General features: G+C 41.0%; 1 protein-coding gene across 3 annotated transcripts in view; it reads right to left on the bottom strand.

Annotated features, from left to right (window-relative positions):
- The window catches only part of LOC109627699 (microtubule-associated serine/threonine-protein kinase 1-like), a 58,010-nt gene that overhangs the window by 34,705 nt on the left and 4,653 nt on the right, over window positions 1-18,652 (bottom strand). The window contains exon 2 of one of the 3 annotated variants that reach the window (XM_020084444.2): window positions 16,162-16,193. In XM_020084444.2, coding sequence (XP_019940003.1) covers window positions 16,162-16,193 — 32 coding nt within the window. Of the gene's footprint in view, window positions 1-11,246; window positions 11,401-16,161; window positions 16,194-18,652 lie in introns of those variants that run through there. The other 2 variants (XM_020084445.2, XM_069530848.1) reach the window with 2 other exon arrangements.

Here is an 18,652-nt window from a genome sequence, read left to right as displayed (position 1 = left end):
TCCTCTTCTTCTAAATTAAGTCTCTGAATGATGAATAATTGAAGCGTGTGAAGTCAAGAAAACTCATTCTTACCCTCTAACTCCAGATTTGAGGGTTAGAGAGTCAGCAAAACTATTAAAGACTGTAACAGAATAAAAACACAACGGGGCAAAGCAATCTAATCTTCCCATGAAGCCCGGAGACTCTCGCCGCCCCCTGCTTTATAACATTGTTATCTTAAATGAATACTTCAAAAGGGCATCTTGCCCAAAGCATTACTGTAAAAAAAGGTTAAATAGGAGTGCAGCTCTTTCTTCTACTCCCCAACAGTCACATATTTATCGCCAGTAAAGGTCACACAAAGAGTTCTTCTACTTGTGTCATGAGGAGCAGAGACAGTGGACAAAACATTCATCTGTGGATCTTCTAACAGATTTTCTCCAGACTTTAGGATAAAGGCAGGTCTGAACAACACATTTTCCAAGATTTCAATGAAAGTTGGTGGAAAGAGGAAGAGCAATTAAATATTGGTGTGATATCTGAGTGTGTGAAAATTGATTGGGCCTTGGAGGAGGTATGTACTTTATACTGCATGGTGCTTTGCTCTTGTATACACAATAGAAAAGCCAGAGTCACAATATTGGCAATATTACATAGGCTACAAACTGTACATGAAAATCATACTTGTAACCTTATATTTCTTTATTCTGTCATTACAAAACTATAACATTTTAACTTTCTTGAGGTTTATATCCCTCACCTCCTTCTTTAACTGAGCAGAAGGATGTGGCAGCATATTAAAGAAGGAGTTCGTGTTAACCTGTCAGGCCCGAGCATGTTTCTTGTCCTGCCCTGAAATCGTGGTCACATAATTAGCAGTCAGTGAAGGTTACAGGACAGCAGCTAGAGGTGGCTGTAAGTGCTTAAGACTAACACGCTGTAAAAAAAGGAAAGGAGATAAGAGGTGGGAATGTGCTGCTAGTGGAGGGCAGGAAAAATATATATGTGTGTGTGTGTGTGTGTGCACGTAAATGTGACATTAAATCACTCTGTCACGGTTATGACCAGGCAGCCTGGACTCATCCCCCAATCTGGTTAAGAGGCTGTACGTGTGTGTGTGTGTGTGCATGCGTGGGCGTGCATGCATATGTGTGTGCGGCAGAAAAAGTCAGTATTCTGCACGTTGCCATCTTTGAATCATAAATCTAAAGCTGTCTCGTTTTATGGTCAAACACAAACACGCTGTCAGTTTTCCACCTCCTCCTCTGTTTTCAGGCAGATGGTTGATATTTGGATTTTTCCCGTCACACGCTCCTGCATAAATGAATTTCAAACAGAAGGTGGAAGCTTCACTTAAAAACGAGACATTTTCCTTTTAAATATTCAGACTCTCTCTGATCTAATGGGGTTAATCAAGAACAAATTCTCTCTTTTCATAATGAATTGACCAAGAGGAGGGAGGGAAGATGAAGAGTCATGGGGGGGGGGGGGGGGTGACCGTTTCCATAGCAACACATTTAGAAAAAAAAGCTGAACCATCTCTTATCACCAGAGCACACAACGAGAAACACACAACTTGTGTGAAACAAATCAAATAATGACGCTGAGCATCAGATGGAATCAGCTCTGACCTTAAAAAAATTCTCAACCTGCAGTGAGACCCAATGGTGTGAGCCAGAGTTTGTTGATACAGCTGTTTGTGTTTTTATGTATGAATGCTGGATTTATAATCCATCATAATCCACTGTGTAATCCATCATACAGGCTCAATCTGTGTGTGACAGAGGAGTAGTGGTGAGGTGAGCGGCGCCGTCGGTCAGACAGAGTATGATGCATCGAGGTCAGTGGTGCATGCTGCTATTGTGTGGGACTCTGTTGATGGACACCAGAGCTGAGGAGAAAGCTGTGAGTGAGAAGAGCAGAGAGAGAATGTATCTCTCATGGTGTCGGACTGAATCTGTCACATCGTGCAAAAGCAAGTCAGTGGTTTTGTGTTGCTGTTTTGCAGGATGCAGGTGGTTTTTATCATCCATGTGGTCACAAAAAACTCCTCCACAACATTATAAGAACCGCACAGAAATTGAATGGGTTCTTCCTCATGGGAATGTGTCCAGTAGTTTTTGTATAAACCTGTTAACAAACATATAGACAAATGCTTAAGAAAACATCCTTGGTGGGACTAATTATCATATTTATGGAGCATTTCAGTGTCTTTCAGCTCATTGCTTAATTTTCCCACTAACAACTTAACTGCACTGTTTCCCTCTCACCACTCTCATTGATTATTTCCAGTTGCAGGAGGCGGCTGCTCTCAGCAAAAAGGTGAATTTTAACCCACTGTACACTTCCTGCTAAGCACCAAACAGAGAGTGACAAGTTTGCAGCTGGTGAACACAGCAGCTGAAGAGACAAATCTTCAGACCAGATCACCGGAAACACAACCTCATAACAGTCATGTTACTCTGTATCTGTATGAATAAAAACAAACTGACTAAAACAATCCAGGCATCAATTAGTATTGTGTTATGCTGATATCTGTCAATGATTCCTAAGATGATGTTATCAAACCCTCATGATAGAGAAATGTAATTTCTGTAAATATTCTGTAAAATATATTTCTATGTAGGGGGATATCAACAAACCTAAATGCCAAAACCTGTCTGTATGTCTGTGAAAGCCTCATATCAGCAGATTTTTATTAATCTATAAATCATTTAGGCTCTATCAATTAAAATTCCTCTAAAACATGTACAGCAACACCAAAGGGAAAACAAATAGAGCGACTAAAAACAACGAACACACACACACACACACACACACTACGGCCAACACTCCATTCTCGCCGCTCTGGGGCAGTCATTGGCTCCGACGATAAGGTCAGCCCGCTGCCAAAGGGTCAGAGGTTAAATCTGCAGTAATGACTAGTGCATCAGTTTTGACGAGCAATTATCCCCCCACGGGCCGTCAGCTGGCACTGGGCCAGAAGTCCCCCTCACGCACATAACCCTGAATGCACACATAAGCACAGTGCTGGTCCCTAACACTGCCCCCAAACTGTTGCAAAGTGTCTCCACTCATCTCCACTCAACACTTAGATACAGGTCATTAAAACTACGCTTTTATTTCTCCTCTGTTTCTGATACAGTCTCTTAAGAGTAAGACAAGATGCACCAACTGCTCAAAGTACCTGTTTCATAATAAAGAAAAACATGCAAACCCTTAAGTATAAGTGTTTTTAACTACAATCCAGGGTTTTAGCTAAGATAATATAAGATAATCAAAGTAACTGTTGCAAAGTGGAAAAACGAAATTTAGAGATAAAACTGAAAGTAAACAAATCTGAGAGGTTGCTAATAATCTCTCATTGCATAAAACTACCACAGCAGGTCAAAGCTGAATAATGAAGTGAGAATGTAAACTGAGATGGATGTTTACAATGAAATACTATTTGACTATTTGACCTGTGGATTGTTTAACACCGTTGTGACAGCTTGTGTTTAATATCCTATTGGACTTTGTTTAGGCAGTGGTGCCATGTTTCTAGAATTCTTTTATTCTGCATTTTTTTAAATAAATAATTCTCCCTTCAGTCGAGAACACAAAAACAGCTACAGACGCTCTCAGAAGCATGTCAGGCCAGTAGGTGGCGATAAAGTTTACATCAAATATCTGTCAAATATCAAAGAAGAAAACTGTGATCCAAATAGTACTGATTCAGATCGATGCCTGTGAATGACGGTAATGCTCAATATATCAATAAACTTGTAATTACACCTAGCAGTGCTGACCAAACCTACAGAAACCAGCATATAGCCTCCATTATTGTTGTTGTTTCTCATTCGTAAAAGCAATAGAGGGCATGCACAAAGTAATGTGTGACATCATCGAATCCCAAATGCTCCATTTTTTTAAATCTCTGTTTTAGTCACTAACAACACTGTTTGCATGTGGAGGTGAGGCTCAAATGCAGAGCAAAACTTTGATCTGTTTAGTAATCAGCACTAATTGTCTTTGGTGTCATTTATAAAGTCTTTCACAGATCAAGGACAGAACACCCTTGAACCAGCGTTTGGAAAGTGTTTAACTTCATTATGTTTCTTTGCTCTGTAATTATATCCTAAATTGAGTCCTCGTGGAGCAGGCTGTCTCCTCCATCCAAAAACAAAACGGCCTCTGACTGGTCTGTGATGTAGTCAGACAGCTGAGCACACTCATTATAACAGCTGGACATTGATAAGAACACAGCAACTTGGACAATGAGCTGAACACCTCCATTATGCACAGAGTCAAATTAGAGGAATGAGCCCGTTCGGAGTGAAGAGCCAACACTGACAGCATGGTAGGACGTCATGAGAGGATGTTTAACAATGTGGTGGAGGACACACGCAACAACAATGCGTGTGTGTGCAACCCCCCCCCCAGCCTGTGTGTGTTGGACCGTAACTGATTATCCAATCGCGTGCACATGTAAGGCTGTGACAGGTGTGAGTGAGTGCCTGTGCATGCTTAATGTGTTTCACCACGTAGATCATTAACTCTGTGTGTGTGTGTGTGTATGTGTGTGTGTTTTCTGTCTATTAGTATTATTATGTCCTGTTCTAAGTGCTGACTAACAGGAGACCACACCTTTCTGATGGTTACACCACCAAACTCACTTCCTGTCAGGTGTCTCTCTCTCTCTCTCTCTCTCTCTCTCTCTCTCTCTCTCTCCACATCTTAAAGGTAAGTGCATGTTTACAACTTTGGGAGATTGGATTAAAATGGAGGCAATAAAATGCTTCCCCTTTAAAAAGCTTTCTGGTTCAACAGGTCCAGGTCCTAGTCGGTGCATCCCATTATGCAACACCTATTGCTGTTAATGCCGCCATCCTAAACAACCACTGGGACCACAGGGTTTAAAGTGTCCAAATCAAGTCATCTGGGCAGATATATCAAGCCTGAGGCAGTAACACGGAGACAGAGAGGGTGATTGAGTGATGCCAACAGGTAGCAGATGAATGCAAACACACCATAAGGAAGATGGATGAAAAGATAAAGGACATGGAGAGGAGAACATACGTGTGGGCCATTATTGTTCAGATTTCTGCAGGGGTTAGTCACATGGCTTTTTCTTGTTGCTATGCAATGGATTACAGAGACACATAAACAGAGGATGTGCTGTCATTCCCCATGAAAGAGAGGCAGAGCAAGGAGGAGGATAAAAAAGATGATAACAAAGCTGACTTAAAAAAGTAGCAAACAGATCTTCACAGCTGTAAAAGACAAAATAAATGAAGATGAAATACTGACTCAGTCTCCCTGTCATTCCAACATGTAGCAATGAATTTGGCAAATCCTGCTGTGACTCAGGGGCAATTCTCAGTTTTACAACGAGACTTGGTACTAGTTCAAGAAAGGAAAAAAGGTGGTGTGATTTGTTGTGGCTGTTATTTGAATAAAGAGCTGGCGCACTGACAAGGCGGCCGACCGGCTGGCTGGATGATTGACATGCTGGCTGATATTCAGGCTGAATTTCTGGCTCGCTCAACTTCCTCACTGGCAAGTTGATTCTGTAGTGGCTGTCTGACAAAGTCATAACACTGAAGTCTGTCGGGGGGGCCGGAGCCGTTGTCTAAATCCACTCACAGAGAAAAAACACAACATTTAGACCCTAGCAATTTGCTAAACGAAGCTAACTGACTGTAGTTCCATACTCGATGGAGAGAAACAAGATCGGTAGAAAACATCACAAGGAATGGGAATCAGCTGAATGTAAGACCAAGAACATTTTTCTTTTTGAAACTCAACTTTGTTCTAGACCTTGAGATAATTATGTGAGAAAAACATTATCTCAGTAGTTTATTCAACCACAACTCACAGACCTCGTCAGACTCAGATGTCACAAGGCCAAAGATTATCTATGAAATGAGAGCAGGGTTGCGCTTTTTCCGAGGTTTTCATGTTCTGCACTAAAGGTCAAGAGAGGACACAACAGCCAGCTTAGTTTACCAATTAGAATGACTCATAAAATGCAAACCTCCGCCAAGACCCAGCAGTTCCCTGATGAAACCATATCTAAATTCACTAGATCCAGATTTGTATTCAGATCTACACCAAATGTCACACTTACAGGTATTAGCTCCCAAATGTGAATAAATTATGTCCTTATTTGCTGGGAAATGAAAATTGGTGGGTATACATGGAGAAGGCAAAAAAAGGCACTTGACTCCTTTCTTATTGCCAGTGGAGGAGCTTGCCTTTCTGTTTTTTTCCCCCAATGCGCCATGTTCAACACAACAAATGCACAGACAACTAAGGTGCTCTCTTGCCTCGGTCTTTTGGACCAGTTGGGCTTTAATATGCTGAAGAAAGTGGGGAAAAAAAACACCTGGATCCATTCCACATTTGAATGATTTGTTTTCATGACCCATGTCCTAGCCTAAATCCATTCAATAAAAACAAAAGAACAGACAGTTATGAAAACATAACATCCTTAGCGAATCGTAAGAAAGATGGTGAGATAAGGTTCAAAGCAAAGAAAAAGGTGGGAAGCTGATCTTCAGTTGGGATAAATTTGTCACAGACAGATTTTTCTTCACTAATTCTTAGAATAAACAAGGTTAAGCTTCCTACTTATGATTAAAGATTATAGAAAAATGTGTATTACATTCAATACCATTTCATCAAAGATCAACTGGTCGGGCACACACCACAATCAGAGGGGCGGACACAGCACATAAATAGAACGCAACGGGACGCAATAAACATCCAGACGTCTATTTTAGTCACAGCTCTCCAGTGGAAGGTGTTGTCAGATGTTCTCTAAAGGTGTGAAAGACTATCCTCAGGCAGAGTGATGCAGCAGGAAATTGCGGCAGTGCAAAGCCCTATCTGCATCGTTCTGCATGTGTCACTATCAGTCTCTCGTCAGCTGGTTTCCTGTTTATCTGTATCAGACTCATATTCATCAGTTGCCATTGCTGCCTCAGCCCTTTGAAGTCACTGTATGTGGAGATCTGAGAAGTTCTGTGAATCGCCACAATCATGACATTTCCACCGTGACCTTATCCACAGCAAATGATCTGTAGCCGTCCTGCAGACATCATAAAGACGAAACAGAGCCTCTCCAGTGAGCGGCACCTCATTTGCATGAGTGCCGAGTCTGGCAGCATGTTAAACAGACATTAAAAATGATCTAATCTGATTATGGATAATGCATATAGATTCACAAGGAAGCAAGGCACAGGCTTCCATCGCTTAGAGGAGTGTTAGAATGGAGACTTCATTAGGAAGCTTAACTTAATATATCGTCTCGCGTGGTGCTGCCAGACTTTAAATTATGATACTGATAGTTTCAAATGAGCTGTTGGTTTAAGTAAATAAGGTAGTTTGAAAAGATGAGATCAACTTGTACTCACAGAAAACATAAGCCAGAAAGGTGTGTATTATAGTGCATATAAGACTTTGCTGCTTTTACAAAACATTAGCTTTAATAAAATACGTCAAGTATCAACCTCTTGTCAAACAAAAGAAAACCTTCGCTTTTCCACACACTCTCTCACTTTGCTCAGTTAAGTGTTAGTCGTCTGAGCAGTGAGATGGAGTTAAATTCTCAGAAAATAGCTGGTAAGTGATGTTGAGGTAAGAATTCTTTATTTGGTCAAAGTTTCCAAAGTCAAGAATGATGTTTCACACACGTATAGTTAAACTATTTGCAGGAGCAGAATGAGGCCAGTGCTCCTCCTCAGCACAAATTGCACTTTTCAGTTCTGCATTTAAGAAATTAATATTCAGTAATGCATTAAAGCATTAATTCTTTATGGTCCCATTATCAATACACAGCTGTGAGACAGTGATCCCTATGAATGGCTTAATGAAATAATCTTAATGCACCACTTAAATATTAATAATTCAACCAGATTTTTAAAATGTTTTTTTGGGAGATTCTCATTCTCATGTAACTCATGTTAGCCAGATGCTCGTCCATCTCCCTGTCAGCTGTTGAAGATATTTGTGTTATCATGTCATCCTTGTATCAAAGATAAACCACAAACAGTCTGTGTGTTTTGGTTAAGGCCAGCCTGAACACCAGCCAGTGACAGATGGTGCTGTCATGCTACAAACAACACGAGCAGAGCATGGAGAGGAGTTTCCTCTTCCACACCATCCTTCTCTCTACCGCTCCTTCATTAAAAAAAACACTGCTGCTCAAACGTGTGTCACTGAATATACAACACCCAAGCTTCTGAGGGAGGACAAACACGTTGCTTTTATTTTTAACATCATGCGGAAAAAATATCTGCGTTGGCACCTTCAGTTAATGACCTCTGAAGGCCACAACACTGAGCTTCACTGTCACTATGGGTCATTTGTAGATGCCAAGCAGATAATTGTGGTACATATTAATGAGCTTTCAGGCTCATCATCCTCATGTTTGCTGCACTAAAGCATGAAAGTATTCTGAATTGCTTGTTGCACAGATCACAGTAAAATCAACAGATGTGTAAAATGAAGCCAGTGTTTCAAGGTGAGAGTTTTAGTTTTTAATCTTCTATATTCAGTGTAGAAAAACAATCATGTATGTATGTTCAATTAAAGAGCATATAGTCTAAAAGTAAAACATGATTTTATCAGTGTATTTATAGCATTACATTTTAAACCAAACTTGACAGAAACGATCTTTGTTTCCTGGCAAAGTTGTCACTGTTGCCTCACAGCAAGAAGGTTTTGGCTTGAATCCCAGCTTTTTGCAAGGAGTTTCCACGTTCACCCCGTATTTCCAGGGGTAGTCTCTGGGTATTGTCTCTGGTTGTCTCTAATTGTTAGCCCTGCAATATGCTAGCAACCTGTCCAGGGCGTACCCTGCATCTTAACTAAAGTCAGCTTGGATTGGCTCCACTGCCCTCTGCAACACTCAAAGGATAAGCGGTAAATACAATGGATGGAAGGAGTTCCCATCCACCAACACAGGTGGGAGGTGGGATTTATTACAGCTAGCCACCAGGCAGCGATACAGACTCTTGGCTTCACTTTTAGGCAGTCCGAAGTGTGCCTCCTGTATGACTGTAGTTATGTTAGTGTATGAGTAGGTTAATAGTGTATCTATTATGTGTGCATATAATAAACATGCACTCTCATGTTCTTGAGATGAAAACCACTGAGAGCTCCTTCACTTGTTTGTCATCCAGCTTCACTCCCTTCGTCCATTATCTCTAAAGCCCAAACAACACAGCAGCAGAGTTTACCTTCAAGTGGAGAAGACAAGTAAGGAGGGGGAAGGCGAAGACGAACACACTGAGAGCGTATCGTCAAGGGCTCAGTTAACCCTGGTGGGCTACTCTTAAATGTAGGCTGAGACACTTCCTCAGGCTCTGTCTTTCATCCCACCAGACTCCCTTCTTCCTGTTGCTCTGCTGCTTTCTTGTGCTTCACTTTCTCTCTCTCTTACTCACTTCAGCTGTCTTCCTTTAGCTCAATCTGTTTGGGAGCAGGCACCGAGAATTATCTCTCTTAAGTGCCACAGCCAGCCAAAACACAGAAAAGAAAGCAACCGAGGGACAAAGAGAGTGAGGCAGGAAGCAAGTGAGAAATCAAGCGTAAATTATTTGATGATATTTACAACTCTAAATTAGATCTATAGGTACTGATGCCAGTGCTAATATGATACCTTCGTTTCAAAACCAGCACCAATTCTTATGACACTGCTGAGCCCCTGACTTTCCTATACCACCACCATGAGGTCAAAACATGCCCAAATGTTAAGCTTAGGTGGTGAACAAGGTAAACAATGCTCACATGATGATGTTAAACAGATGTAATGTCACTGTAAGCATGCTTGCATCCTAATGTTAGCATTTAGGTCACATTGCCTAGTTTGCCGACCCCTTTAGGTCAACTCACCAGTTTGATGGATATTTGTTGTGATCTACAAAAAGTATTTTCAATTTTGAATCTTAAGTTGCTGCTGTACTAAGAGTAATAATCTTTACTCAAGTGTGTAATAATCACAAAACTGGGAAATGGCCGCACGTGCAACAAACAAGGGAAGAAAATATTTTATCACACAAACAATCATACAGACTGTGAACATGCTGAGCTCCCACAAGGAAACACACGTGTCATAAGCAAACACACCTAACGGAGAGCACAAACATGTTCTCTCTCATAAACACTCTGCATGGTGGCCAACAGAGTGAGAGAGGGAGGCTTTATCCTTGTTCATATACAGAACATCATGCTGTTCATTCCCTGCACAGTGGGAGCAATGGTGAAGACTCAACTAATCCTCCTGAGATCAGATGAGATGAGGACTAAAGCTAAAATGAGGCACCGCAGGAGGGGCCAAGGGTTCCGTACTGTACATTGGGCAAGGAGGAGAGGGGAGGAGAGGAGAGGGGAGGAGAGCAGAGGAGAGGGGAGGGGAGGACTGTAAGAGTTGCAGGGAAGACTTGAGGGAAACAGACAAACAGAAAGTGAATGGAAAAGATGGAGGACAGACAGGGTGACATTAAGGACAGAAAATAAAGGCGAGAATGTGTGTGTGTGTGGGCGGGGGGGGGGGGCAAGAGCTTGTGCCAAGCAGACAGCACTTCAGCACAGCCCACTTTTGGATCTCTGCTACAGAAGCACTCCCTGGACACAGACAATAATGCTACCATAAAGCCATCTATGACACAGAGTACTGGCCAAGCACACACATGCCTTTGACTGTGTGTGTGTGTGTGTGTGTGTGTGTGTGTGTGTGTGTGTTTGTGTGTGTGTGTGTGAGGGCAAGAGAGAGAGAGAGAGAGACATAGTGACATCACCAGCTCACAGGTCATAATCTAGACTAAATCCTTGTGCACATGTGCATCACTACAATACAGCTGAACAGGGATAAAAATACATCCACATCTGAGGAGTTGTAGCAGCAGAATGGTTTAGTGGAACACACACACACACACACACAAAGAAGCATCAGCAAACAGACGATTAACCTTGATATAACCCTGTAGGAATATATTTATCAGACATAAAAAACACTAAGTGCACAGAAACACGTCACATATGCATGTACAAACATCGGGTTCACAGGCGCGCGCACACACACACACACACACACACACACCATATTGCTGGAGCTAAATGGAGACAGGGAGACAACTGTGAGACAGCATGATAGCTGGCAGGGACAAGGGTAATACATGGAAAACACAACAACCTCCTCCAATGAATCACCACATACTAACAGCAGCAGGGCACCACACCGGTCACAAAGACTGCACAGACACAGATTGTTGCTATTTACCTTTTTGTGCGTCGAAACATGTTGCTAGCAGCAAACGCTGTGCTGGCAAGTGAACATGAGAGCAGCTGAGGCTTCACACGAACACACGCACAGATAGAGAGAAGCAGTCAAGAGGCAGCGATTACACTCCACGCCGGCATGTGAGCCTCCTCTGGCCAGTTAAACACATGCACACACAATCAGACTCTCTCTCTCTCTCTCCGATGTCTCTCTATGACTCTGTACACCCGAGGATACGTGCAGGAGTGTGTGCAAGAGGGAGGAGGAAAAAGAAAGATTTGAAAAATGTCAGCTGTGTCACAGGCAGAGAAAGCGGCAGAATTAAAGAGAGAGCGAGAGAGAGAGAGCAAAGAGGGAAGAAGAAGAGACAGAGAGAGAGAGAGAGAAAGAGGGAACAGGCTGCTCAGCATCCCTTTCAGAAGGAGAGAGGATTGTGGGGCTGCTCTCAAGGGTATCGTGCCAAGCCAGGAAGTGCAACACGACAGAGCGAGAGGGAGGTACAGACAGAGTGAGAGAGAGAGACAGACAGACAGACACATGGAGAGAGAGAGAGAGAGAAAGGGACAAAAAGAGAGACAGAAAGGGAAATAAAAAGGGAATGGAAAGACAGGGGAGTCAATGCAAGCATATACACGATGAGTGAGAGAGACAGAAACAGTGTGTGGGAGAAAGAAAGTGAGGATGCAAGAAAAAGTGGGTGATTCAGAGATGGACAGATGATGGAGGAGTGAACCCAGTGAACTGAAGACTCGCGTGAATGACAAGACAGACACGGAGTGAGAGAGTGAGTGAGACAGAGAGAGAGAGAGAGTGAAGGACACTGCAAGCTGGATTTCAAATGTGGCCGGGGTATATTAGGTGTGTTTTATATTCCATATTTTTCTTAATGGCAACAAACCCCAACAAAACAAAAACATACTAACAAGTATTTTCTGTGTAGCTGAAGCCAGATGGAGCTTATTCCTCTGTACCATAAACCTCCACCTCCAAATAACAATGATAACAAACAATGCATTGAGCTGCTCATCTTGTATATTTTTATTATTGTCAATAAATCTCATTGGATTATTCTATCAGTACATTATGGAATCTACTGAGAGCCCATTTGTTCCAAACAAAACTGCTTTTATATTTTATAAAATGCCTCAAAAAGCTTGACACATGTATCAATCGTTGTAAACCTGCTGTTGTCATGATCGACAATGTCACTTACATTGATGAGTCCCAGCCGCCACTGCTACAGAGCGCTGGTCGTTTATTAATATTGAAAATGTCACGTGTCCAAATCAGACCAAATTCGACACTGCACTTCATTAACAATACACATATACACTATATATATATATATATATGAAGCCGATAAGATAAATGGTTCTCAAGATATGCATTCCACAGACAGGCAGAGATTTCTGGAATTTGATGGATGTTTCCTTTATAGCAAACATTTAATTAAAAAAAGAGCAAATGCTGTTTTTACGAAGCCTTTAAATAATTGAAGCTGTGTTTCTGTCCTGTGTTTAAAGATTTACATACGTGTACATGTTCAGTAGGAGCTGAGTGCTATAGCCGGGGTATAGTAGGGGACAAGTACTGAGAAACAGACTAACGCTCTGTTGGTTTTCATGGGATTTATCACTAGTAAGAAAATATAGAATTTCATAAATCTTATCCTTTGAAATGTACAGAGACATATGGTTGTGTTTGTCCCATTATAAACGCCATATTGGACGAACTCCAGCATTGTCCTACATATCATAGGAGCTGCTTCTGTAATGCCCGTCCAAGAGATGTAATGTCTCCGTGTGCGTTTGTGCGTGCATATGTGCACGCCCTTCCTCCTTCCCTTTGAAACAATCCCACCAAATGTTAAAGCTGACGTGGGGTGACAGTTGCACAGTAGTGCTGAGGGGAGTAATTCAATAATGGATGCCGTCTCTAATGTGGGAGTCTGGATGGATAAAATATACATGGCAGAGAGGAGACGAGGGGGAGGGGGAGGGGGGGTGCAGGAGGATGAGGGTGGTGATATCACTGGCACACAGCAGGGGGGGTCCCAGACAGGGATGAGCAGCATGATATCATATAGAAAGCCTTGTGTGTATTTATAGGAGTTGGTTTTTTTCTCTGTCTGTCTTTCACAGCAGAATATTCAACCTTAAATGGTTTCAAACATTTATTAACTTGCTTGTTAATTATTTTCCATTCTCATTCTAACGCCATTGTTTATTTTACACGCTAAGTAAAAAAGAGAATGCAGCTCCACCCACAGGAGGCACCAGGCAAAGGGTGAGCGGGGAGTGTTGGCTGAGAGCCTCCAGCTCCAGTGTCTCCTCTATGTCATGCTGTGACATCTGCCACGCTGCCACACGGGGTCAGAGGTCATGGGCAAAACACACCCGATGACAGCAGTCAGGGACACACACTCACACTGCACACGGGAGCACACACACTCACAAAGGCGATTGGAGTAAGGCTGTAAATTGTAATAACACACGGGATACACACACACATGCACAATAAATATCCCAGGCATGTATAAGAAGCATCATCAGGGTACTTCTGCCAGACAGTACCTCTGCCAGAGCGTGACGTGTGCAGAATACTGAGTAGACAACTTCACACACAAATACAAAGAAATAAATGAAATAAAAATTCATACACGGGAAATTAAAGCCATGCTTCATATTTACAACACCCTGAACTGCCAACAGTCTCTGTGTACCAATAACAGTTTATATGTTAAAGAGACAGATGACAGAGTTTTATATTTTGCTCAAATTGAACAAAAACAGGAAACAGGCAGAGATAGTTGGTATCCATAGTGTTTCCCACAGACAATGTGCAGAGATTAATTGTATTGATCAATATGATGTCGCTGTATCATTGTAAAAAAAAGAACTACAACACACAGAGACTTTATAAATTAAGCATACCGCCAAAATATTTGCCTTCAGCATGATGGAAGGGGCATTAAATCAACATTAACATAACTAACCTACCTAAATGTATTCAGGACATAGTACGTAGCATTTCAACATATTTAAGACTTTTTAAGGCCTAAAATTCTGGTGATCAAATCTTAGACTTTTTATGTGCAACCTCCTCCATATTCATATTCAGATGCATGTTGAGCTGACTTGGAACAAATTCTGCACTGATTCATGACGCAGCAGGAGGAACTACTTTCCAAATCCAACATTAATGCTGCTATATGTAAACATTTGAAGACAACATATTTAAAATTAAGACCTTCTTTCAACATCAATGTAGAGGTAAAAAGTGTATTGTTTGTATTGGATGGTGCCCTCTGGTGTATAGAGAGGCTCTGTGAAATAAAATGTATTATTATTATTATTATTATTATTATTATTGGAGGAATATGGGTAAAGCAGTGAAAGACACTGTGGATTTCAGAACCATGGACAGAGACTCATTAAAACAACACCAGTCTTTTCATATATTTCACATTTTGCAGCTCTAATTGTTAAGACTGAGCGCTTTCATGTGCATGTACCACAAATGAGGATATTTTAATCAGTTTCGTCGAATCTCAGAGGATCATTCAGTCCCACTCATTCCTAAATGGCACAGAAAATGACTCCCGGGGCCTCTAATTCAGTCACTAAATGTAATCCATCTTTGTGGAGAAGCCAACTGTATCTCTCGCTTTGTTTCCATGAAGCCAATCATGTTTTTGTGAAGCTGTTTCAGAATGTTAATGTCTGGCTGTAACGTTGAGTTTTTGAAGAAATGTCCATGAATGATTTAATTCAAGAGCATGGTGAGTAGCTGAGATGAGGCATGAGAGGACGTCCTCCTCAAACTCTCTGCTCCTGATTTACATGATTTCCTTTAGAAAACACTTTCAAACAAAAGGTTACAATTCAAAGTTACTGTTACTGTAAATGTGCCGCTGGTTAAATGGTGCCTGTTGGCTGTTAGGTTTGTTGCAGACTACAACTGTTTTTAGCCTAAACTCAAAAACTTAAGTATCATCAGAGAAATTCTGGATTGACTCTTTGAATTTCTATCTGTGTTCAGATTTGACCGAGTAATGGAAGAGAAATTGTGTTTGCTGCCTCTGTACTCTACTAGACAAGTTAAAAGACAAACCATTGAAAACCAAAACCAAGTCTTCACCACCTAGTGTCATAAACTTAAAATGTCTTTAATTAATGTGATATTAAGAAAAGGTTTTTAGGCCTTACTGTAAAAAAGTAGGTCAGCATCTTCAATACTAATTGTAAAGGTGATTTATTGACTATATTGTTCTTTGCTGCCATAAAACAACAAACAACACTACATCTATTCACTGTACATTACACATCATGTCTTGCTCAGATCTCCTTCCTCTACCTCCCCACTTTCCCAGAAACACATTGGGAACTGAGGTCACAGCACTCGTCCCCTGCTGCTGAATGTTCATTGCACGTCTGACTGGTGCAACAGATTGTTCCGACTGAGACACTCCGAGTGAGAAAGGTCTCACACAAAGCTGGAACACGCTGCCGTCTGAGGACAAGACTCCCACTGAACACTAAATCATAACCATGACGTACTGTAAAGATGGAAACATTCCAAAGTCTAAACATTTCATTCCGTCTGTGACTGTATGTTTCAGCTCAGAAAACAGTTTAGTTGTATATTGTGGCCATAAGTAGAAAAACGGTTATAGTTATATATATATATATGTTATAAATGTTTCCAAATCACATGAAATGACCCATCTTCCTTGATACTGATCATTTTTTGACTTTTCCATCTGGAATACAACTTTCAAAGTCCCACTAAAATCCATGAATTCCATTAGTAGTGGAAATTAATTTAATACCACATACATAATATATATATTATATTATATACAATATATATACACGTGCATAATAGAGGAAAAAACGTGTAAACATGAACTTACCTGCTACTTTTTCGGGGCAGAGGCAGATCCTTCTGGTGAGAAACGAGAGAAGAGAAGCAGAGAGGGCAGATACATTAAACAAGATTTATGTCTCGCAATATGTATAATATGTTTTTGTGTCCTCCTTGTTACAGATTATGCTTTTATTGTTAATATAAGAGTGAGTTTTCCATAATTTATCATTTTACTGATTTCTAAAGGCCTGAAGACTATGCAGTATTTCACACACAGACAAAAGACGTGACTTCAAAATATAAGTAGAATTGTATGCAATTTATTGATCACACTGATTCATCTTTGCACACACTGTGACTGCCATTGTGGTCACGCTGAATAACAAAGTCCTCATTAAGGATCATTTCTCTCATGGTTAAAAACACACCATAGCAATATTATTCGCATCAACATTGGCATGCGATACAGAAAAACACACAAAGACAGAACAAATCATTACAAATCATTTTGTGATTATTTCTGCTTTGTTGTATAGTGCGAGTAGGAGGCAGTTTGTAAACTGATCCCTTCTAAGTGCTCAGAGACGTCAGAGCTCTGAGAAAACAGCAGGTTGAACGGAGCCAAAGTCAATTTCAAAATGTTGCTGCTATATTTATGACACTGGGTTACAACAGCAAGGACTCTGATGTGATTAGGAACTGCTGGGATGGATCTGTGTTCTGCTTGTTGCCCATTTATTCCCAATTTGATTCCCATTTAACACTTGGCCTAAGTAAGATCAGGTTACCTACAGTCTGCCTGATTATTAAGCCATTTTCTACAGTCCAGTGTCTCCTCTAAGGGGATATCACCATTTTTTTTTTTACTCAGGCTTGATGAAACAGAGCCATGTGAAATAAAAACAAATCACAGTGAAGAACCACAGCAGTGTCAGAAGGTGAAATTGAACAAAGATATAAGGAAAAATATAAGACTGCAGTTGGTTTTCCAGAGAAGAATTTCATCCTGTTAAACGAGTGCACTCTCTCTCTCCATCACTTTCTCTCTCTCTGTCTCTCCTTTGTCTTTGCATAAGTAAACAGGCATTACAAAACCCAAACAAAGCCGAGCTGATGATACATGACTTGACAGCTGGAGCTCTCATCTCAAAACAAGCTCACTAACCAAAACTTTCCAGCACTGTGAGGCGTAAATATTCACACTTAATATAAAGCTAAGGGGAGACAAAAGAGCAGCAGAAACACTGCGAGGCTGCATCACTGTGATCATCGATGATGAACACCGTCTTTAGAAAGCTCAGCATTAGTGCAATAATCACACGAGTACAGAATCTTGGCAAAGGAATGAAGGGCTCTATATTTTAGAAAATGTGATTAATTGCCATTTGACTTCAGAGTTATACATTCAATACTCGCCCTTAAAACTACAAAACTGTTTGCCCTTCCATTTCTGTTTGTGCATAGATCAAACTGTAGAGCAGGGCCTGTTGAGCTCACTAATTATCACACCGTATCCTGATAGGCACTTCTTAGACAGAGCCAGGCCATAGAGGTGGCTATTGGATAGAGCCTCAGCACCTGCTCCCTCTCATTGTGGCTGTCAACGGGAGGGCCACTTCACTTTTGGTTGCCATGTTACTGGTCACTCCAGCTTTTTTTAGAAAAATATTTACCTGAGCTCAAGTGACCATGACAACCCATGAAAGTTCTCAGTAATACTCACTGTTACATAAACGGTGTATTATAAGATTTAGAACATTTAGATATTCTAATGTGATATGATAATAACAGTAATTGCAAGCCTGGCTGATCTGTGAAGTGACTCCTCAACATTTCCTGTCTTTACGATTATACTTGTGAATGCCAAGTGTGTCCTACTTTGTCCTCACACCTGACCACTGCAGTATCACTGAAGGGATATCACAGCTGAGTGATAATACTTTTCCAAGTCAAAAAAACCCCAGACTGAAACTGCCCTATGGTTATAAGGCTCCGCCATTATATTAAGGCTCAGTGGAGTTTGACACAAGACATGCTCAAATAAAAAAACCTCAAACATAATTTAGGTGGATTTGAAGACACATTGCACTGTTGACTCAAACTCACGGATGTATACGTGTACCTACAAACATGTCCTTGGCACATTTAATCTATTGTGCATAACCTCTATTGCAAATGATTCCCAGTCATTCAAAATAGATGAAAATATTAGACAACTTTCTCTGCCTGACAAGTGAAGAAAGGATGTTGCATATATTTTTTTTTGTCCTTTTGGTTTATGTTTACCCAGGCACAAAGCGAAGTCCAACTGGAAACCGAAGAAAAGAAAAAATGTTAATATGCTGCTGCTCTGGGCCAAGTCATGAGGCTTCTGCTGTGTTACGTCTGCCAAAGCTGACAGCAGATTGCAAGGCAAATGTCACACAGTGTATTCTTCAGTTTAATGGCCGACCAGCCTTCAAGATTCATTTAAAACATCTGAACTCACCGTTCATTACGCTGAGGTTTAAAATTATAGAATGTCTCAATATAATGTG

Source organism: Paralichthys olivaceus, chromosome 8 (assembly GCF_024713975.1).
Source record: "Paralichthys olivaceus isolate ysfri-2021 chromosome 8, ASM2471397v2, whole genome shotgun sequence".
In the NCBI taxonomy this organism is placed as follows: Eukaryota; Metazoa; Chordata; class Actinopteri; order Pleuronectiformes; family Paralichthyidae; genus Paralichthys; species Paralichthys olivaceus.
Note: the sequence above shows the minus strand (reverse complement) of the source record. Positions and strands in the feature narration are given on the sequence as shown.